The sequence below is a fragment of the Gadus morhua genome, chromosome 18 (assembly GCF_902167405.1).
Source record: "Gadus morhua chromosome 18, gadMor3.0, whole genome shotgun sequence".
Classification (NCBI taxonomy): domain Eukaryota; kingdom Metazoa; phylum Chordata; class Actinopteri; order Gadiformes; family Gadidae; genus Gadus; species Gadus morhua.
This window is the reverse complement of record NC_044065.1, coordinates 13,422,516-13,445,801: the sequence shown is the minus strand read 5'-3', so window position 1 is coordinate 13,445,801 and position 23,286 is coordinate 13,422,516. Positions and strand designations below refer to the sequence as shown.

The following is a 23,286-nucleotide window of genomic DNA, read 5'->3' as shown; positions in this document are numbered from 1 at the left end:
CACACACACACACACACACACACACACACACACACACACACACACACACACACACACACACACACACACACACACACACACACACACACACACAAAGGTTGTAGGGGTAAACAATTAGCAATAGGTCAATAGAGCCTGTTGCGCAGACTGGAAGACACACCGCTGTGCTTTGAACATGGCTTCCAACCAAGTACCTGAACAATTAATGAAGCCCCCTATGCATGTGACTCATACAGGGTTGGGTGGACACAAACAACTGCAAACACGTCTTTCTTTCACTTAAACAACATTTTGCAATTCTATAGCTCAGTTTTCTTGCATTTTATGAGGAGGTAAGATTATGATCATTCATGAATTAATTTCAAGCAGGATTAAAAACATGCTCACGTGATTCACTTATGTGTAAGGATGCAAAGAAAGAAAATTGAGGACATAGAAGAAAGTTTTGGGAGCATGAATATAGGTAAAAAGAAAAATTTGATTATAAAAACGTTTTTTCCTGGTAACAATGTCCGACCATTAACACCTCTGTCTTGTTCTTCGAAGGAGCTCGGTGGAACCACTATTACCACTGGTGCAGATGGATTCACACCATCTTTGGTGGTGTTTTTTCAGACATCACACTTATTTTACCCCAGACGCAGTGACCTGTCCCTCCAGCTCCAGGGGAAAAAAATTAGAAATCAGAGCTTCTTATTATTAAGGAGCTCGAACCACATCCATAATTCCATTTGGTTTTCCACATTTCTAGCTGACTAATACATGCATAGCAAACATACTACAATATATGACCAAGAATCGATCAGTTCATTCCTTTCCCAGGCTGACTTGTTTAGGCTTTTCTTCACACGGTGAAAGACCTTTGAGTATATAAATGGACATAAAAGCTTTTGAAGGACTGAGAAATAGTAGTTTCTTGGACATTGAACGTATTTTCAAACTATCTATCCATCTGTCTGTCTGTCTGTCTGTCTGTCTGTCTGTCTGTCTGTCTGTCTGTCTGTCTGTCTGTCTGTCTGTCTGTCTGTCTGTCTGTCTGTCTGTCTGTCTGTCTGTCTGTCTGTCTGTCTGTCTGTCTGTCTGTCTCTCTCTCTCTCTCTCTCTCTCTCTCTCTCTCTCTCTCTCTCTCTCTCTCTCTCTCTCTCTCTCTCTCTCTCTCTCTCTCTCTCTCTCTCTCTCTCTCTCTCTCTCTCTCTCTCTCTCTCTCTCTCTCTCTCTCTCTCTCTCTCTCTCTCTCTCTCTCTCTCTATCTATCTAGTATCCCCAAAATAAGTGTATTACATTGACCTTACAGCTAGAAAAGGGAAGGAGAGCAGTAAATAGATATAGTTCATGGAGAGTATGTTAGAGAGAGGGTTTTAGAGAGAGAGAGAGAGAGAGAGAGAGAGAGAGAGAGAGAGAGAGAGAGAGAGAGAGAGCGAGAGAGAGAGAGAGAGAGAGAGAGAGAGAGAGAGAGAGAGAGAGAGAGAGAGAGAGAGAGAGAGCAGAGGGGTGAAAATGGAGGGAGATAGAAAGAAGAGAGGTGGATATAAGCAGAGGTGTTATGTGCTGAGATGAATGTTACTTTAGCACTTTACAACTCCATTCAGTCCATTGAATGTGCAGGATATGAATAGGCCTGCCATTATCTAAAATCCATTAGCAAGCTACGGTAGGAGATAGGGCTTAGTTATGTTCTGTGATGCCAGGAAATGGATAAATAAATAGACCCTAATTAAAAGAAAACGGCACCACATTATTTCATTATAGTTAGATAACACCAAGCCCTGAATTATATACTTCTGAATGCATAGATATTGGAAGCACAATATATTCGGCGATTGTTAAATTACAGGTGACACTTTAACCAGCTTTCGATCTTCAGATGGACATACTGGGAGGTGGGTCTGGGCCGTTCTGAATGGTCAGGTTTATTCATCAGGTTTATTCTTTCTCTGTAAATGACATACAAATATACTGAAAGACAAAATGTTTATTGTACAGTTGAAGGCACTGCATCTATTACATATGTCAAAAAACTAAAGCTACATGTTACCTATATTTGCAATGAATGCAAAGGAGTAGAAATGTATTCGCTCCACCTGGGATTTAACATGACATAAATGCTTATATATTGATCGTGCATGCCCAATACTCGATCAGTGTTAGTAAAAATTCAATTTTGAGTAGTTTTGTTGTGAGCTGGTGGAAATATGTGACGAGGCTGATGGATATTCGCTGAAGTAAAACCTTTCAGTTTGTGAGTCACCGTTGTCTGTATTCAATATCACATCATCGTTATGAAGGCCAGCTTTTTAAAGTCTGCTTCAAGCATATAGGAAGAGGCTGGTTCGGCTTGCTTCTAGTTTGGCTCATTTCACAGTGATGCTGGAGACAGATTTATAGTAAATGCAGTATGTCCCCTTAGCGGTTGATCTATATATACAGCACCCTGTATAATTATTTCCTTTAATAATATGTTTAAACATGTGTGGCTTAATAACCTTATTAAATATATGTCAGGTAATACATTGTCATTGCATGGTAGCCTATAAGAAGCCATCAATAGACAATTTTTCAGAAACCAACAGGAGTCCATTGGAACTTGTGATTGCAAAAACTATATTTTGAAACAGTATCACTCAGTGCAAGAGGGCATACCACATAAAAATAACAAATAAGGTCACCTTGTGGATACATTCACTGAAAGTTGAGAGTAAAAATGTAGTAGTATATACATTACAGCTTTTCTCCGTCGCTTTGGTACAATTCTCGAATCATCCTCAACATTTGCAAAACAGTAAATGCATTTCTCAAAACAATTCGTACAAATAGCAAAACACCATGGATTACCGGCAAAAGCCAGTCTCTTGTTCAAAATCCTTAGTTCATCTCTCAAAAGTAAATATCTGTGTCAATGAACATGTCAGGACACGGAAACTAGGGCGCTCTTTTATTTTACATGTTATGTTATGTTGTCTAATATTTATTTCGACATAACGACTGGTACTAAGTAATATAATCCTTGAAGTTAAAGTTAGATGAATACAGTGTGCAAAAAAAAATAAAAAAAGACATATATTTGGCGCCCCCTGTCGATGGATGCGCCCTTAGCATTCGCCTATACTGCCTATGCCCATGGCCGGGCCTGCCTAAATGTTGTGGGAGTGAGACTATTCAATAGATACCCATTCCAATACATTTTGATCAACATGACATAAGCAATTGATAACGTAGGAAAGAGCAGGACATTTTACCATATAATTTGCATGAATGTACAATGATGTGAAGATTGAACCGGTTTTGAGAATTTGAATTCTGATCTCAGAAATGTACCAAAGTGACTGAGAAAACCTGTAATATAAGTGGTTCATGTCAAACTGGTTTAACTTACTATGTGCGGAATTACACTTCCATAATATACCAAATATATACTCCTTATTTCCAAAGAATTGGGTTTGTTGGGGACATGCATAAACTGTATATATATTGCAGTTTTTCTCAGTCGCTTTGGTACATTTCTCAGATCAGAATTGAAATTCTCAAAACTACCTGTTCAATCTTCACATCAGTGTGTCACTTGTTCACATCAAAAAAGAAGTTTCTCATTCATTTGAACACGTTGCAAATGCTTTGGTACATTCATGCAAATGATTATTTACAATTCTCTGCTCTTTCCTATATTATCAATTGCTTATGTCATGTTGGTCAAAATTTATTGTAAGGGGTCTCTATTGAATAGTCTCACCCCCACAACATTTAGGCATTAGTTCATTGCATAGGTCTTTACATGCAAAATGGTTGAACCAGTTGTCATAATATGTCAAACATATTTCTATACATTTCCATTAGACTTTTTTTCTAAATCTGTCCTGAATTGGTAAATTGCTCCCATGGTGAATCTGACTTTCTCTAAAGAAGGAAAATGTGTGAAGTGTTAGGTCAACCAACGATCAACCAGTTTACCGAAATAGCTCAAAGGTGCATCTCCTGAACCATGAACTGGCAAGTATATAGCTGGAGCACAACACAATGTTACATTGTCTGACAATGGAATTTGTGGCCCAACAGACAGGTACGTCAGGAGGTGTAGGAAGACTGCACTGTAATTCATGCAGCAACGCATATACAGTTTACCCTAAGGAAATTTTCCTATGTTCATATTTCTAGTAATGACATGGTCTGTCAACGAATTACAGTACAAACAGTCAAAGCGTAAATGTGAATCTTGTCCAGTCTCTTGCAATCAATCTCCCACACACACTGGTGTAACTTACAATTTACAATAATTGTCTTCAGAACTTTAGCCATAGTTTACATCAGAACATCCCTCCAGAGTACACTGTTAAATTGACAACATGACTAAGAAATTTGACTGTCTTATTCGTACACAAGTCAATGACACAAGGACTTGTCATTGTGATGGCGCTGACATGTTCATTGACACAGATATTTGAGAAACGAACTAAGGATTTTCAGCACGAGACTGGCTTTTGCATGAAATCCATGGTGTTTTGCTGTTTGTACGAATTGTTTTGAGAAATGCAATTACTGTTTTGCAAATTTCAATTCTGATCTGAGAAATGTACCAAAGCGACTGAGAAAAACTGTAATGAAGTTATGCCTGTGTGATACCATTATATTCTCCTCACAAGACACCTGCAGCCTTCACAAATGCCAGTCTTGGAATAGGCGGGATATGGAATCAGCCAAGAAGTATCGTAGCCAATAGGATCACTGTAGCTACTAAGACCATCGAAAACGATGGTCTTATAACCACCTCATTTTACCGTGTATCCTTCCGCTGGCACTATAATGACGAAAAAACATATATTTAATTGCTTTAAATCAATAATGTTGGTTGATCTTATACATTTATGTCAATAAAGTTACTTTAACCGCATATATTTAATCTGAAACAAGTTTAATGAGTTTAGGGAGGAAAATATGTGTTTTTCTAGTCGTCATTCACTACATTGTGTAGCGACGCGACGGATACAGAGAGACGGCATCCTGTCTGTGGTGCTGCACGGTGAGTCCAGTTTGAGATTTTTCATATTAACTAAATATTTTGAATGCTATATCATATTCCATAATATGGGGCCATTTGTCTTGAGTATGCATTTATTTTCATATTTGAATAAAGCTAAAACTTTGCTTGTCTATTTGATAACGATTGCAATGTGTTCCGAGCGCTTTCTTTCTTTGAGGAAAGCATCAGTAGCATATTAGCATAACTCGTTAGCTGTTTGTGTTATTCAGAAGAATACTGCAAACATACGTGTTCTCTTTATGTTATTGATCGTACATTCTGTCAACATTGCAATCGATTTTGAATGGAATTACTTTTGAAGTTAGAAGTCTGTAAATGTAATTCATAAAGGAAATTGTGCTCTGCACAAAATAGCTAGCCGCTTTTAATGACATCATCACAATGCGCCCGCAATGTAATGCTATGTTTGTCTTCTTTCCCTGTTTGTTTATCCATGATTTGTTAAAACTATTTCCATTTGCATGTTTACACAAATACATTATCAATGGTTATTCGTTCATCAATAGAAAAGTGTCTTTCGTTTTCACAATCACGCTGATGTATGCGCCGGTTTAAAAATAGAAAAATACTTTCCAACGTTGACTATTTCCTCTTTGTATGCAGCGTGCATGCAATTCTTATAAGATCGGTGGGTCTGCACGCACCCCCATCGCAGCCATGTCTCTCCCGGCCGGCACCATGGCATTCGTGCCTGCCCCAAGCCCCACTGTGGTGGACCAAACCACGTTAATGAAGAAGTACCTGCAGTTCGTAGCTGCACTAACGGAGACGAACACACGTGAGTTCAATTGTTTTAAAGACATGTAGTTGATAGACCTTTTGGTGTTGGGGCAATGTGATGAGAGCGATACCCTTTAGCCCAGATAAAGAGTACATGTGCGTGACTGAGAGAATGACCGTTTGGGTGTTTGTATGCGTGCTGTTGATGTACTCTTTAAAAAACTCTGGGCGCTGAAAGTAAAACTGATAAGATCTGAGCGCCCCACTGGTTAGTCAAGCTGTAGAAACTGCAAGCCTTTCACAACTATGTGTTGACTAATTGCCACCCACACTATGTCCCCAACCAATCAGCGGATGAGACCAAGCTCAAGATGATGCAGGAGGTCAGCGAGAACTTTGAGGTGAGTTTGATACGTTTTACTGTCAATTTCAGCACGAATGGATGGTTTGACGATGTTGTTGTCAGTGAGTGTACAGGTAGAAGAATGGCTTTCAGAAGATGGAATGTAGACGCATGTATAACATGAACATCTATATATTTACACCCGCAGTGCACTTTTCACTGCAGCCATCACGGTTCTAGTTTATAAAGAATAAAACTATCCTCTTTAATTTATGCTTTTAAATTTCAACCTTGACAGTGATCATAATGATTTGAAAAGGTGTAACACATTCAAAGCTGTGCAACCTTTTCATCAAAACAACCTTTGATGGATTGTTGCCTTGGAAGGTGTCGTGGAGGTTATCAGAGATGTAGTTTGATTACGTTGTGGATTTGGTTCTTCCCCCTGCAGAACGTGACGTCTTCGCCGCAGTACTCCACCTTCTTGGAGCACATCATCCCTCGCTTCCTCACCTTTCTACAGGACGGAGAGGTGCAGTTTCTGCAGGAAAAACCCACACAGGTAGGCGTTGCTCTCCACATCCAGTGTAATATTCCTGGACCTAAAGGTCAAGATCTGAGTAGAGTGAGCAGAAGAGAGCACTACTTTGAAACTTAACAATCTGAAACATATCTCTCTCTGCCATTGAGAATTGTTTCCATTTGACCGAGCTGTCGATAACAAATCAAGGAAAGGATGCCCTGATTGGTCATCAATCAGCCTGAAGTGGTCTTATATCTGGCGGAGTCACCTCGAAACAGCTATTTGTACAGCACCTTTCAGTCGCTAATGGCTGACGAATAGCCAAGCTATTTCAAACAAATTACCCTGAAATAATAGCTTTTCAATTCACTGACCGTACTTTTTGGGGGAAAAAAACAAGATTTTTGTCATAGAAAAGGATCGATGAGAATACCAAAAACAAAACGGTTGGACTTTTGATGTTTTTCAGCAACTGAGGAAACTCGTGTTGGAGATCATTCACCGCATCCCGACCAATGAGCACCTCCGACCGCACACCAAAAACGTCCTGTCTGTCATGTTCCGCTTCCTGGAGGTAAGAGACACACCTTTTCCAAGAGCAGCATGACAACGGCACAACTCCTGCTCGCCCAGCAGCTCTTAGAAATACCTTTTGGTATTCAAAACGATTGGTGTTAACTTTCATAGTTATTCCAACCTTATTTCCTTTTTATTATTGTGTTATACAACTGTGTAGTTGGACTGCTCTAAAGTGGTCCATTCTGGTATTTTCACATTTAACGCTCATGACCTTGTAATGCTCATGATCTGGTTCTGAGTGTATTAAAGCACGAATTTTTGCTTTCTTGCAGATTGAAAGTGAGGAGAATGTATTGATCTGTCTCCGCATTATCATTGAGCTCCACAAGCAGTTTCGCCCGCCCATTTCTCCCGAGGCAAGTCAAGACTCACATACCGTAATACTCCATTTCTATATATTCCTTTACATTACTATTTATGCTGCATTGTGCTGTAATTTGGGTCCTGAGGGGATGGTTTACAAGTTTTGAGGCACCATTCGGGGGGAAAAGGATTTAATGCGTTAACACTTTTGCCACGATTGTCCCTTCTCAGATTCATCACTTTCTAGACTTTGTGAAGCAGATCTACAAAGACCTACCAAAAGTTGTTGTAAGTCCATCCGATGTTTTGTTCCACAGTGTCACATTCCTCGAAATGCATTGTAATCATTAGTCGATGTGGAAATATTGACGTTAGATCTAGGGTAATGCCTAACGCTTTACAATGAGGGAACATTAATTAACATTAGTTATCCAGTAATGATAATTATTATATAGCAATTTCATAGGGTTCGTTGTGAGGGTTAACCCTAACCCTGTCCAATAATGTATACATCTCAGTTAACATGAACATAAACACCAATACCGTAGTTAACATGAACAGTGCTGGTAAAAATGAACACCATTGTTAAATGAGGACTGGACATTGCATGGACATTTGCGGACGTTGTTTATTGTTTTGTCTGTTTTCTGGGTTAGCTGTCATCAAGCACATATGTGTGAATAGTTCAGAATGGCACATGTCATTTAACTAACTCTCTCACCGTCTTCCCTCGTTGACAGGCCCGGTACTTTGAGAACCCTCAAGTGATCGCGGAGAACACGGTGCCCTCCCCAGAGATGGTGGGCATGATCACCTCGGTTCTGGTGAAGACCACCCCTGAGAGGGAGGACAGCGAGACGAGAACGGTAAGAATGAGTCACAATATCACGTGTATTCATTTAAAGTATGTATTTAGTTACAGCGCTGTTCTAAAAATCATTGAGAAGACGTAGAGGTTATAGTCGAATTCCCAAACATGGACCATGAGGTTTAATTCCTAATGTGTACATACATGTACTGTACTTGAAGTGTAATCCTGCTCAACAACAGTAGTGGTACCACTAGAGGGGAGTAGCGTTCCATCCTACCACGCTCTGAAAACAAGTGCCGTGGCTGAAGGTTATTGTCTTCAAAAAGAAAGAGAAAAACACACACACAACTAAAAAAAACCTTGTTATTCACTGAAGGCCAGTGGAGCATGCAGGTTATTCAATTCCCTCTATTGTGTATTACTTACATTCGTGGACTCATAAATCGTGTTATGTATTTATCTGGTGGTAGAGGCCGGGCAGCCCAACCCTCACCCTCAAAACACCTTTTTAGTTTGGGACTCATTTCCTGTTTCACGCCTTCTCTCCTAGCACACCATCATCCCGCGGGGCTCGCTGTCTCTCAAGGTGCTGGCGGAGCTGCCCATCATCGTGGTGCTGATGTACCAGGTGGGTGCCGCCACTTCCCTCTGCCGCTGTTGAAAGCACAATGAACAGGGTTTCTCTGGGTGAACGTGCACCGTAGTAACCATGGTAACAGTACATCACTTCACGCACTGTTTTGGGAGCGCTATGAAGGTTCATTGTGGATCCAGGACTCGGCATTATATGAAAGCTGATCCACAAAAGAATTTCATTTTCATAATTCAGTAGAAAATTGCTGAATGGTGAATGTTATTTTTTTTTGATGAAAAGATAAGACATTTTAAGACGATGTTATTCCTGTACAATGCACTACTGCAGTGAAATAAGAGTGGATGTTTTTTATTATCCCTGACGCAATATTTTAGGTAATAATGCATTGATTGCATTTATTATTTGCTGATTGCTTTGCTCTGCCCTCCCCAGCTCTACAAACTGAACATACACAACGTGGTGTCCGAGTTCGTCCCCCTCATCATGAACACCATCATGCTGCAGGTCTCTCCTCAAGCCAGGTATGTGCATGTGTGTTTGTGTGTGTGTGTGCGCGCATGTAATGTACTCAAACATGTCTGGGCTGTGTCCAAAGTTTTCCGTCTTTACTTCTTAATCTTCATTCTTATATTGTTGTCTCTATGTGTGTGTATATGGTATGCCCTTTCCTCAGTAGGTTTTTCCTCTTGCTTCTGTCTGAGCACGTTTGGACTTCAGCGTTTCTGCTGTGTGCCATTTTTTCAGAGCAGCGTAGTGTGTCTGGAATTTGATTCCGTCTCCTAACCAATTTTCCTTTTTCTTTCCAACCTTGAAAATTGTGTTTCATTTCACCGTAATACATTTTACTTTGTGATTCTATTTAAGTCCATTTATGTTTTTTTTCGCCTGGCAATTTTGTCTTGACAAAGTGCAAGTATTTGGTGTATGGGGAGGGGGGCCTGTCGAAGCGGTCCGAGTTGTCCTTGCGGGACGTGGTTCCTGGGTGGGAGGAGGCTCGGAGGGGGAGGAGGGTGGGGGGGGGGGGGGGGGGGGGGGGGGGGGGGGGGGGGGCTGGGTCGGGTGTTCGAAAACACAAAGGAAATGAAGCTGAATTGATTAAGCAAACGGCTTCAGCGAACAAGAGAGCTGTTTGACGTCAACCGGTGCTGAAGTCACCTCGGACCCCACGGGAAGGAGGGGGTGTGTACATTGGGTGTGTGTTAACGGTGTGCGTGTGTGTGTGTCTCGCTGCAGGCAACACAAGCTGTACAACAAGGAGCTGTACGCTGACTTCATCGCAGCCCAGATCAAGACCCTGTCCTTCCTGGCCTACATCATCCGCATCTACCAGGTACACGGTCTGACGGCTGATGGCGTCTGATACTGGTCTGACATGAATCCCTGTTTAAACACCCTCTCTCGCCTCTTCACTGTTCACTGCATTCATCATACGTTTGGGACGTTCAAACTAATGTCTTGGTATTGTGTGTGTGTGTATGTGTGCGTGTGTGTGTGTTGCTCTCCCTCCGGGTGTGTGTGTGTGTGTGTGTGTGTGTGTCATCTCCCTGTGTGTGTATATGTTATCGTGTGTGTGTGTGCCTGCTCTACCAGGACCTTGTGGGGAAGTACTCCCAGCAGATGGTGAAGGGCATGCTGCAACTGCTGGCCAACTGTCCCCCGGAAACCGCCCACCTCCGCAAGGAGCTGCTCATCGCCGCCAAGCACATCCTCACCACCGACCTGCGCAGCCGTACGTTGTGCACACACATACACGCACAAACAGCGAGAGAGATTCAGAAAGTCAGAGACACATGCACGTGCGCCAACAAACGCATGGATGCAGAGAGGGAGAGACACACACACACCATCTTGACTGTCTTGTGTAGCCGTAGATCTTGCTTGCACTTGTTGAAACATGTCACGTACAAACACACAAACGAGAGGTATCCAATTATAAAATTATGAAAGAAAACGTTGTTTTCCCAATGCATTAATTAAAAGCTCATAACTGTCTGGCTACTCTTTACAGTTATTTATTTATGCATGGATAAAGTTTGCAAAACCAAAAGAAAGAACAAAAGTAACTTCTTGCCCATGTATGACATAATAATAATGAAACGCACACAATGAAAAGCTCACTTCTCATTCATTACTCCTGGAAAACGTTGAAACCCAAAGGGCCTTTTGAGAGTGACTCCTTTCTTTAAAAGTACTTTCAATTTTCAGAGTTCATACCGTGCATGGACAAACTGTTTGACGAGTCCATCCTGATCGGATCCGGCTACACCGCTCGCGAGACTCTACGGTACGTTTGCTTGTGAAGGAAAATTGCCGAATGGACTGCATTCATATAATGCTTTTCTAGCCAGTGGCCCCTCAAAACACTTACCACTGAGTGCCTCCCAATCACCCATTCATACACACATTGAGACACACATTCACTCACAGACAGTTCTGTTAACCCCGCCAGCTCGCTGGGAGCAGTCAGGCTCAGGTGCCTTGCTCAGGGATACCTCGACGTTTGACGAGAAGGGGCCTGGGATTCGAACCAGCTCCCTCCTGTTAGCCAGAAGACCTGCTGTACCTCCTGAGCACCTGCTGCCCCAAACATGAGCTTGCGTGCGTGTAAATGTGTGTTTGGGATGCCATTAACTCTCATTACACTCATCAATGCCATCCGACCTCCCTCGACGTAGAGTGGGTTGATTTCCCGCCGGGGTCAGTTGGGCGTGTACAGTGTAGCATGCTAATCAGGCTAACTGTAGTGGCCCAAACAACTGCATCTAAAAAAAACAAAAACCACACTGTCATGTCCACCCTCTTCTCTTCTCCGGAGGGGGAGGTGATGGGGCTGGCGCTGTCTCCCATGGTTAAATTGATAAACAACCCCCCCCCCTCATCTGACCCCACTGAGCAGTCCACGTCAACACATTAGCTGCCACCTGTAATTAGCGGAGAGGGGGAACGCGGCCAGGAGGATGAGACCTGGCATGACTATCAGTTACCCCATATTGATCCGCCCCCTCCCCGTCTCCCCCCCGGCCCGTCCTTGTTTACCTCTCTCCTATTTTCTCTTTTTTTTCTTTTTAAACCTCTCTCCGACACCTGTTCCCCACTTCCCTTCTGCTCGGTCACTTTTTCTTGCTCTTTTCTCCTTTTCTCCTTTTCCCTTGTTTCTCTTACTTACGGTGTCAGCTGGAGCTGCCTTCCAGGGTTTGCGTTTGTTTTTAACGGTCATGCCGCGCTCCGCTTCTCTTCTACCTCCTCCTCCTCCTCTCTGGTTAACAGATATTCATTTGTATTACTAAAAAGACAATGAAACACGATCAACTACAAAGGAGCCTCTTATTCCTCTGGCATTACAAAGAACAGGGACAGGACAGGCTTCTGCAGCTTTATGTATTGGGTAATTGGCCTACCGTCTCTTTAATTATGGGTATCTTGTGGATTGCTACTTTTATAGATTTTCTTTTAGCCTTATTTATATATTTATTTTCACACAGAAGAAGAGTAAGAATGGGTATATCAGGCTGATAGTAAAATGTAAGAGGTACCCTCTTGTACCCTTATTAAAAAAATCTAATTTATTATACAATTGTATTTGATTATCTTCTAATGGATGTCCTTTTTAGATGCGATTCAAGCCTGTGTGAAGCTCTCTTGAATGGCCTTTGTGTTTTAAAGGGTGCTATTTTTCTTTTTTACAATCCTCACACCGGGTTTGGATCCAAAAGAGAATGCAAGACGTCCGACCCTGCCAACATCATGGCCTCCTCCGTTGTTTTAAAAGCCCCTCCTCTCCCCTTCCTCTCCCCGTCCAGGCCGCTGGCGTACAGCACGCTGGCCGACCTGGTGCACCACGTCCGGCAGAACCTGCCGCTGACAGACCTGTCCCTGGCCGTGCAGCTCTTCGCCAAGAACATCGACGACGAGTCGCTGCCCAGCAACATCCAGACCATGTCCTGCAAGCTGCTGCTGAACCTGGTGGACTGCATCCGCTCCAAGTCCGAGCTGGAGAACGGCAACGGCCGGGACATCCTCATGAGGATGCTGGAGGTAAACCCCCGGGATCATCTGGTCAGAACGACGACTGGAGGGTAGCTGGAGGATGCAATGCTTAATGATGCTGTGCTTACCAGGGTTTTTTGAGGGTTTTGTGTGCACATGGCTTGTGTGTGAGTTAGAGCTGATACTTAGAGCTGAGTTAGAGCTGAGACCATTGTCTGTTAAATGCATGCATATGAAGCTCTGGTACTTCAGTCAAGTTAAGAGATGCACAAAACCGATGGAATACGTTGATCGAGGGCTTTTGATATTTTTTTGATAGACTCAAATCAGCAAAGTAGGATCAAGCTAAGGGTTGACCAAGCCAAATCTTTTATCAGATTTCTGCTTTGTCTACATGTTTCAAAGCGATCGATGAAGATGAACAACACGATGATCAATGAACTCACTGTGTCCCGCCAGGTGTTTGTGCTGAAGTTCCACACCATCGCTCGCTACCAGCTCGTCACCATCTTCAAAAAGTGCAAACCCCAGTCGGAGATGGGCGTGGTCGACCCGGTGGCGCTGCCGGGGGTACCGGCGACCCCCACCCCGTCCAGCACCCCCGCCCTGCCCGCCCCGGCGCCCTCCACTCCGGCCCCCCCGGCCCCGCCTTCCGCCCCCTCCGCGGGCTTCGACCGCACGGGGGGCGGAGACAAGGAGGACAAGCAGACCTTCCAGGTGTCGGACTGCCGCAGCCTGGTGAAGACGCTGGTGTGCGGGGTGAAGACCATCACCTGGGGCATCACCTCCTGCAAAGCCCCCGGAGGTACCGTGCTCAGTGTTCCGTGTTATATAAGGTTCATTCAGCTCTAGGGATGGGGGCTATCTTTTCTTGTTTATGGTTTCTCAGCCCCACTGTTTTTGGTCTTCTGGCACTTTGTTATCTCGCATTTTGTTGGTGTTGAATGAATGAATCGAGTTGTATTCCTAAAATGGAGCACAGACCGGGTTAGATTACTACCACTGCTCTGCGTCCACTTCCGCAAGGATGTGTCGTGATCGTATCTTAGTAGATTTTGTGAGAAGTGAAATGTTATAAATACTGATAAATCCATAAGCCTAGCTATCTCACACGTTTGGCATCTGCTGCTTTGTTTTTTCGTCTTTCCCTCTGCAGAAGCTCAGTTCATTCCAAACAAGCAACTCCAACCCAAAGAGACACAGATCTACATCAAGCTGGTCAAGTACGCCATGCAGGCCTTGGACATCTACCAGGTAGGACTTCCAACAGAGAGCTGGCACGGGTCATCGACATTCACTAAAAGAGTTGCAGAAAATAAATGAATTCATTTTGAGTAACATTCTCATATCAAAGATTGTTCTGATGAAGTTCTTTTGTACAGATTTTACACATTGGGTCTTTTTTTTTCTTTTTCTTCTTATCAACAGTAAAAGTTTTAGTTTTTATAACGCATTTGGTAAAAAGAGAAATCATCATTCTGTTAAATCCCTATAGAGATTTATATTTACAATCGTATGCGTTGATCAACAAGGCTGGCTTCCTTCACGCACGTAATTAATCTGCAAAAAGTTTTGTATTTTTTCGTCATGGCTCGTGGTCAGCCAATACATCCATCATCTCGCCCACGCGCCAAAGGAAAGGTTGCATTTATTGGCACATATATAATTTATTTATAATTAGCGGATATTCTTTTTGGGTGGTTGGTGGTTGGGGAGTAGCCAACATGGTGTAACAGCGCCCCATCCCCCTGCTGGCTAGGTACAGGTGACCAACAACCAACAGACGTACATCAGGGTGGCCAACTGCCAGGCGGTGCGCATGAAGGAGGAGAAGGAGGTGCTGGAGCACTTTGCCGGTGTGTTCACCATGATGAACCCGCTCACCTTCAAGGAGATCTTCCAGACCACAGTGCCCTACATGGTGGAGCGCATCTCCAAGAATTACGCTCTGCAGGTACATCGGTGGTGAGGGGAGGGGCACACACAGGAATAACGGGCAGAGGAGCTGGCATGCTGATTCGTCCTTGTTGATAGGACGTTTGGTCATTTAGCAGACGCTTCTATTCAAAGTGACTTTCAAGTGAGGCTGAAAACAAATCAAAGCGTGCATTCAAAATTGGTGGGACTACAACAATACCCCCGGGAGCAATCTTGTAAAGAATCAACGGACGAATGAGTGGCTGCAGGGACCCAAAATGTTTGTTGTGTTTTTATGTTTTTGTCAGTACATAATGGATACTTCTCAGAGCTAGTGCCATCAGAGAGTGGGTGTGATTGAACACAGTTTTCACATTTAATTGTCTTTTTAAAAATATTTTTGTTGTGTCCAGATCGTGGCCAACTCGTTCCTGGCCAACCTGTCGACCTCAGCCCTGTTCGCCACCATCCTGGTGGAGTACCTGCTGGAGAGGCTGCCAGAAATGGGCTCCAACGTGGAGCTCTCCAACCTCTACCTCAAGCTCTTCAAGCTGGTGTTTGGATCGGTGTCGCTCTTTGCTGCTGAAAACGAGCAGATGCTCAAGGTGGGCGTGTGCTTACAACCCGTTTTAAAAGTTTGATTTCTAAAATGGATACTCGATCACGTTCTCTCTTGGATTTGGTCTTGAATCTTGGTTCTTGGAGGAATAACTTGTTCACACTTCCTGGGCATAATGTCCCAAGTTGTCTATCGAGTGAAGTCTTACCACTTGCATGATTAGGAAGCAAGTCGTAAACTCTAAACCAAATGATCATCACCCAAAGAGTTGTTCAATGTCCAACTGGATACTAGTCTTTGTCGCCTGTGGTTTATTAACATTTTGCACAATGTCCCTACCTGTCTTTCAGCCCCACCTCCATAAGATCGTTAACAGCTCGATGGAGCTGGCCCAATCGGCTAAGGAGCCCTACAACTACTTCCTGCTCCTGCGCGCCCTCTTCCGGTCCATCGGTGGCGGCAGCCATGACCTGCTCTACCAGGAGTTCCTGCCCCTCCTGCCAAACCTACTGCAAGGTAAGCCAGCACCTGACTGACCTCCTTAAGCACCTGGCAGACATTTCCATCGGAACCATCTTTATTTTTTAGAGGAATGTATGTTTTGATGTACGCCTGTTTTGGATGTAGTCGTTTTTAATACATTTTTACAGTGTCTTTGAATGTAGTTTCTACTGCCGATATCTCCCATTGTAGCAACCAAGACTACATTCAAATCAGAGCAAAAGATACCAAACCGGGTTGTTAAATGTTTGCTCCTGCCAACACTCTCCGCCGATAACTCCCGACCCTTCGTCATCGATAAGCCCTCCTCCTCCTCCTCCTCCTCCTCCTCCCTGGCAGGGCTGAACATGCTGCAGAGCGGCCTCCACAAGCAGCACATGAAGGACCTGTTTGTGGAGCTGTGTCTGACGGTGCCGGTGCGCCTCAGCTCCCTGCTGCCCTACCTGCCCATGCTCATGGACCCGCTGGTGTCGGCGCTCAACGGCTCCCAGACGCTGGTCAGCCAGGGCCTGCGCACGCTGGAGCTCTGCGTGGACAACCTGCAGCCCGACTTCCTCTACGACCACATCCAGCCCGTCCGGGCCGAGCTCATGCAGGTAACCGGGGAGTCCGAGGGTGGCGGTGGTTGGGGGTGGGCGTGGGGATGGCCTGGTTTTTGGTGATGCTATTTGCATTGTTTTACCTATCCTGATCAACAATTCTGAGCAATCCTAATCAGATCATTTGATAACCTGATTTGATGGTTAATTATTTCTGAGGTACGTACCTATGACCCGTCTGATCTGTGGGGTCAAACCCCAATGTCCGCGAATACCATTGTGCAGGGAGCCTCGCCAGCGACCGGGTCCTCAGTCATATGTATCCAAAAATACCCTTTAAGTCACTTTAGATGAAAGCGTCTTTGAATTACTCTGAATCTCGGCTCAGCGCAGCGTGACACCACCCGCTGCTCTCTCCCACGTCCCTCTCTCTCCCGGCCCCCAGGCCCTGTGGCGGACGCTGAGGAACCCCGTGGAGACCATCTCCCACGTGGCCTACCGCGTCTTGGGCAAGTTCGGCGGCAGCAACCGCAAGATGCTGAAGGAGTCCCAGAGGCTGCTGTACGTGGTGACGGAGGTGCAGGGGCCCAGCATCAAGGCGGAGTTCACGGACTGCAAGGCCTCCATACAGCTGCCCATGGAGAAGGTAGGCGTGGACCTTACACTTATCTTTGAGTATAGGGGGGACACATTTACATTTAGGGCATTTAGAAAACTTACGACGGTTCAACCACGCATTCACACACCGACGGCGGAGTCAACCATGCAAGGCGACAGCCAGCTCGTCTGGAGCAGTTGGTGTCTTGCTCAGGGACCCCTGGACACTGAGCTATGAGGAGCCGGGGATCAAACTAGCAACTAACTGTCAAACGTTTCTATTGCACCTACATTCTGATCATGGATGCAGGGAACACGTTGGCCAATCCGTGCGGTGTATTGGTTTAAGTCGTCTACGCTGCCGTTGTCGGTACATACCACTCACCACCGTGCTCTGTTGATCTTATCCCGAAAAGGAAGCGCTATCATTAACGTAATTCGGGCGTCAGTTCAATTTGTACCGACGCTAACCCAAAGCGACAATATGGCAGGCTTAATGGATGTCGCGGTGATGAATAGGGCGCCATCGGTACTGGCAGACAACGTCTCCTCTCTGTAGGTTCGAGTTACCGTCTCACCGTGGCTGGGAGGAATGAAGGCATTAGATGACAGCGGCTGCCAAAGTCACGGCAAACAGATGAGGGCGGATATTCTTTAAGACGTTGTCGTCTCCCAATTATCGTTGTAGGTCGTCGCTTAGTTGAAGATGTTGTGTTTTGTTTCGCTCATGTTTTCTTCCGTCTGGCAGCCTTTTGTTGAAACGCTGTTTTCTCATCCGTCTCGCTGATCAAGTTTCGCTGACGGAGGAAATTCTGGGATTTCATGGCAGCCGTCTTTTTTAACACTGTTGCAGGAGAACAGAGCAGTAAAGATCAAGAGATGCTCTGTGTGTGTGTGTGTGTGTGTGTGTGTGTGTGTGTGTGTGTGTGTGTGTGTGTGTGTGTGTGTGTGTGTGTGTGTGTGTGTGTGTGTGTGTGTGTGTGTGTGTGTGTGTGTGTGTGTGCGTGCGTCATAGAGGACGTGGAGACTGAGCATTCACCTAATTTATCCATCATCCAACCCTTTTCTTGTTCCTCCCTGTTCCTGTTCACCCCCCTTCAGTAATCATCAATCTAGCATTGGTCGCCATGGCACCGTTATTTACTCTAGCTAATGGCTGCTCTCTCTCTTCCTGGCGCTCCATCTGTGGTCTGCCGCTAGCACTGACACCGACACACGCATAGATGCACTGTCACTGCCGCGAGAGGTTAGAGGCTGTGCGTGTGTGCTCTCTGAAACCCACCGGTGTTTCTGTAATTGTGTTTGGACTCCAAGACGGATGCCTTCTAACGCATGGCTCCTGTCTCTGTCCTTCTTACCTACCTCCTCCCTCCCTCCCTCCCTTTTTCTGGTTTCCTCGCTTCCTTTCTGGTATCGTCTGTCCATGCTACAATAGGTGTTAATTTCATCAGCACCTCTTAACTCTCCTTTCTCCAGGCGTGGCTTTAGTCGCCATGCGAGATATTGGCTGGAGGGATGGCTCTTTACGAGAGGATTTAGGAAAGCCTCGGGGAAAATCGACTAAATTCAAGTTCCTCGCTTTACTTTCTCTGCTCTCTCTCTCTCTCTCCCCATCTCTGTCCGTCTCTCTGTTTGAAGCTGTTTATGTGGCGCTTCTTTCAGCAGCCACCCATGTTCCTCTGCTCCCCACGGTGCTGTAATTTCATTAGAGCCTGCTGCCATGGCCGTGCTGCACCTGGGGTGGGAGGGGCCTCACTTAACACCCCCCGCTGTCAGGACCCCCTGAACGATAGGCCTCCTAGCAATGGCCTCGGTTCTCCCTTCTGTGAGGGTAACTGCCTCAAACCCTCCTGTGATGTCGTGTTTTTATTCCAAACTAATTCAACTCTTTGTATCGTCGTTCAGGCCTTTAACTAGTTGTCGCCTAGCACGACGTGACTTGTTAATGATGAGTTACAACACTTCATTTTGTCTTTCCCTCGAAGTGATTGCTCCAAGTGTCTTCTCTGTGAACATTCCTAACGCCACGTCTTTGTGTGTTGATGCGAGGGAGGGGGTGGACATTTTATGATCCGAACTCTTCACTCGTCTTCACAGGCGACGATATGAAACTTCAACAAGATATGTATCCAGATAAGTGGGAATTGTTTTTCTGCCCGCTCATGTGCTTTGTCTTCGACAAGAGGCGTTCGTTCCCTCTGAAATGTTTTCTGTGCCTTCGATTTAGTCTCGTTTTAATATTTTTTCCTAATTTTGTCTTGTTTAATTTCCTTCTTTCATTACGCTCATCTGAGCAGAGCAAAGAAGAGAGCGGAAATGTCAAATTTATTTTTATAATATAAGAAAATTACCACATTTTCTCAAGTGAGTGGGTATTCCCGTACAAAGTTTATTCTTATGTGCTCAATAACCCTGATTGATTTGCTATTTGCCTACCATACCCTTTTTGGGGGCACACGGGACACGTGCCCCACACATGCCCTGAAAGGTCTACAATTCAATTCTGTGATGCTTTCATCTCAACATCGCCCTCCGTCCTTTCATTCCTCCTCCTCCTCCTCCTCCTGTCTGAGTGGCGTTAATGACTTCATATTCTCTTCTTCCTCCTGAGCGCCTCGGCCAGGCACGGCTTGTCAAACCCTGAGCTGTCACATCTAATGCCCCCCCCCCCCCCCCTCCCCCCTATACTTAGCATTTCATATGTATGTATAATCTGGCTGAATTAGCAGCACAGTAGCGCGTGCATGCATCGTGGTGCTGAATACCAAGAAGGCGAAGGTCTTTGGTTTCATCCCAAAGCACTACCGTAGTGGAACAGCAGGAGAACCCTAACGCGGTGGTCATCCATCTTGTGTGACGTACATGCACTTTATGCGACACACTCCGACATGCTCGGACAAGCAGCGAGTGTATGTTTCATGAAACATGGCCATGGGAAGACGCAAAGCTACACACACACTCGCTTGTGGTCCATGGCTGGACCACACGCCACAGTTGGTTTTGCCCCCCCTCCATATGGTGCCCTTCGGATTATGAATCATAACCAAAGAAAGAGATTTAGTTTTTTTTCCGGAGCAGCCATTTGTCTTTGTCGTGACGGTACATCAGTGGTCATGGGACAGAAGCTCCGCCATGCCTGAGGCTCTCTCTCTCTCACTCTCTTCTCAACGCGCTGCGGCCTCCTTCCCTCCTGCTACAGGCGATCGAGACGGCTCTGGACTGCCTGAAGAGCGCCAACACGGAGCCCTACTACCGCCGGCAGGCCTGGGAGGTCATCAAGTGCTTCCTGGTCGCAATGACCAGCCTGGACGACAACAAGCACGCCCTCTACCAGCTCCTGTCCCACCCGAAGTAAGGACGCACTCACTCACTCACTCACTCACTCACTCACTCACTCACTCACTCACTCACTCACTCACTCACTCACTCACTCACTCACTCACTCACTCACTCACTCTTCATTGTCCCTGGTCCAAGTTGTTTGTAAAACAACTTTTAAATAGCCTCCCACCTGGTTAATATGGAATGGAGTTAAGTGGTCACAGGTCATTTCATTTCATTAAAATGAGTATCGGCTCCAGAATCTGAGCCCGAACGAATGCATCAACGTGATTGGTTCATGCGACTTTAGCACATCGACACACTTTTTGTCCCAATCTACATTAAACAACATAATCCAGTGGCAATATTATAAATAAAGTGATCCTTCTAGCTAATGTGTTTTTTTTTGGTGTAAATATATGAATTATGGTAATAGATGTGTTTTACCGTGCATAATAATTCTGATGAGCCACCACTTCCCCCACACTCTCTCGCTCACTCGCTGTATCCCTCGCTCTATCTCTTTCTCCGTCTCTCTCTCTCTCTCTCTCTCTCTCTCACTGTGTACCATTTATGCGTCTTTCACCACGCTGCCACAAGTTGCCTCATCAACTCTGAAGTTTGACGGCGGATAATTGCGTCCCAATGGGCCTGTCCTCACGGGCTCCACTGTGGGCTACAGACAGGCAGGCAGATGGGACAGGCAGGAAGAGAGACACGGGGAGGGAGAGACAGGCCGAATGGGAGGATCTGTACAGGGTGGAGGGGGACAGTGGTTCACATTAGTCTCATTGATCCCCTGGCAGAGGCTAATTAACTCTCGTCTGAAACACAAACAAACACACACACTTGTGTGGAGATAATGAATGCGTGTCCATTATGATGACGTCGGGGCTATGTTGGGCGGGGCCTACCCTTGTCAGACTTTGATTCATGGCATCTTTTCTTTTTTTTAGGACTATGCGTGGGTGGTTGCTTAGGATGTGGTCTAGGTGAAAAGCGTCTCTTAATATCACTAAATGCCAAGCGATGGGGAAATGGAGCGAGGCGGGAGAGGCAGGGCTATAATGGCCGAGGTCCATTGATGTGGCATTCTCTCGGCTGCCCTCCCTCCCCCTCCCTCCAAATCACTCCCCCTTTCCTCCTCCCCCCACCTTCAACACATTTAAAAGCGCTGTCTTTTTCAACTAACCATAATGAAACAGCCTGATCCATCAGTCCCGTACCCGCGAGTCCTGGCATTATAAAACACGGGGGCAAGTACGGAGAAAACAGCCTCTCAATCTCTGAGAGGGGGAGAGAGGGAGGGCGCTCCACCATCAGGGAGAGTAAATAACATGAGGAGGAGGAGAAGACAGATAAAGACTTAGAGAGGGAGAGTCTGGGGGAGTGCATGATGGAGTGAGGGGGTGAGTGATGGGGATAAGGGGAGGCGGGGGAGAGAACGGTACTTGGGACATAATTGCATATGACGAAAGTAATGTAGAAATGCTTAGGGAGTTTGAAATGACCCGTCAAAATGGGAGAGAGGGAGTGGAGGACGAGGACGAGGTAGAGCAGAAAAGGTGGAGGGCAGGAGTGGCCAGAAAAGGAGACTGATTGCAGACTAAAAGGTCTAAAATGCAGGCTGGACAATGAGGAGATGCGAAAAGATGCCCGGTGTTGCATCATTAGTCATACTGAGCTCCATGCCCGTCATTTTCTTGTGATTGTTTGTTGTTGGCTTTGCCGCCATCCCAGTGAATCTAATGAAATATAAACCAGCTTCAGAAAGTCTAGCCAGAACAGCTTGATCAGTGCCAACTGATCCTTTGTACCACCACCGATTTCAGTTGAATTCGAAAAACATTATTTATCCCTCCTCAGGGGGGAGTCCTTGATGCGGGCCTAGTAAAAGGACACACAAACAGGACACATAAGGCATCACATGATAGGCAAACGCATAGTGGCCAAGAGACAATTCAGGACGTGGCAGTGAATGTGTTGCAGATGTCAAGTGTCCGGCAGTACAAATAATTACTGAGGATTTCCAAATGAAACTGGGTCAGAATTATCGCCCAAGAACACCGACATCCAAGGCCTAAAAATCCTTATGTGCTGCACTTTTTTAATGCACATTCATGAACCCTCTCCCGTTTGTCTGCTCTGCCACTTCCTCCCCATCAAAGCTTTGCTGAGAAGTGGATCCCCAACGTGATCATCTCCCACCGCTACAAGGCCCAGGACACCCCGGCCCGCCGGACCTTTGAGCAGGCGCTGACGGGGGCCTTCATGTCGGCGGTGATCAAGGACCTCCGGCCCAGCGCGCTGCCCTTCGTGGCCAGCCTCATCCGGCACTACACCATGGTGGCCGTGGCCCAGCAGTGTGGTGAGGGAACCCGCTGGCTTTCATCTCGCGCTCTCTTATCTTCTGCCCTCCTCTGCTCTTTGTCCTTCTCGCTTGCCTCCCTCTTCTGTTTTCCTCTTTTATTGTTTCATTTCCGCTCCTCTCTTTTTTTTCTCTACCCTCCTCTCCTATGCTCTCATGTCTTCTCGTCTCCTGTTCTCCCCTCTAGGCTTTTCCTATCCTCTCTTTGTCTCGTCAACTTTCCTCTCCTCTTCCCCTCTCCTTGCCCCATCTGTTTTCCCTATTCTGTTATTTTCCTCTCCTTGCCGCTCTTCTCTCTTCTCTTCTCCTTCTTCCCTCGCATCCCTTCTCCTCTCCCCTCTCATCCCTCTTCCTCTCCTCCTCTTCACTCCTTACATCCCTTCTCCTCTTCTCCCATCTCATCCCTTCTCCTCTTCTCCCGTCTCATCCCTTATCCTGTTGTCCTCCCGTCTCACCCCTCATCCTCTTCTCCTCTCCCCTCTCATCCCTCATCCTCTCCTCTCCCCCTCTCATCCTCTTTTCTCTGTCCTCCTCTCTGCTCACACAAAGAATGGCAAACGTTTCATGTATCCCTGATAAGTGTTTTTGCCT

The 23,286-nt window shown here is 45.6% G+C and overlaps 1 protein-coding gene across 5 annotated transcripts in view; it reads left to right on the top strand.

Moving 5' to 3' along the window:
• The first annotated feature begins 4,947 nt into the window (after nt 1-4,947).
• trrap (transformation/transcription domain-associated protein) overlaps nt 4,948-23,286 on the top strand; it is a 102,052-nt gene continuing 83,713 nt past the window's right edge. For 2 of the 5 annotated variants that reach the window (XM_030339571.1, XM_030339570.1), the window contains exons 1-23: nt 4,948-5,011; nt 5,636-5,810; nt 6,104-6,153; nt 6,547-6,657; nt 7,088-7,192; nt 7,470-7,553; nt 7,732-7,788; nt 8,241-8,366; nt 8,862-8,939; nt 9,339-9,427; nt 10,140-10,236; nt 10,497-10,635; nt 11,112-11,190; nt 12,707-12,941; nt 13,353-13,698; nt 14,050-14,147; nt 14,653-14,847; nt 15,224-15,415; nt 15,720-15,885; nt 16,210-16,466; nt 16,855-17,055; nt 20,206-20,357; nt 22,496-22,695. In XM_030339571.1, the coding sequence (XP_030195431.1) occupies nt 5,690-5,810; nt 6,104-6,153; nt 6,547-6,657; nt 7,088-7,192; nt 7,470-7,553; nt 7,732-7,788; nt 8,241-8,366; nt 8,862-8,939; nt 9,339-9,427; nt 10,140-10,236; nt 10,497-10,635; nt 11,112-11,190; nt 12,707-12,941; nt 13,353-13,698; nt 14,050-14,147; nt 14,653-14,847; nt 15,224-15,415; nt 15,720-15,885; nt 16,210-16,466; nt 16,855-17,055; nt 20,206-20,357; nt 22,496-22,695 (3,178 nt within the window). In that variant the 5' untranslated portion in view covers nt 4,948-5,011; nt 5,636-5,689. Of the gene's footprint in view, nt 5,012-5,635; nt 5,811-6,103; nt 6,154-6,546; nt 6,658-7,087; nt 7,193-7,469; nt 7,575-7,731; nt 7,789-8,240; nt 8,367-8,861; nt 8,940-9,338; nt 9,428-10,139; nt 10,237-10,496; nt 10,636-11,111; nt 11,191-12,706; nt 12,942-13,352; nt 13,699-14,049; nt 14,148-14,652; nt 14,848-15,223; nt 15,416-15,719; nt 15,886-16,209; nt 16,467-16,854; nt 17,056-20,205; nt 20,358-22,495; nt 22,696-23,286 lie in introns of all 5 variants that reach the window. The other 3 variants (XM_030339569.1, XM_030339567.1, XM_030339568.1) reach the window with 2 other exon arrangements.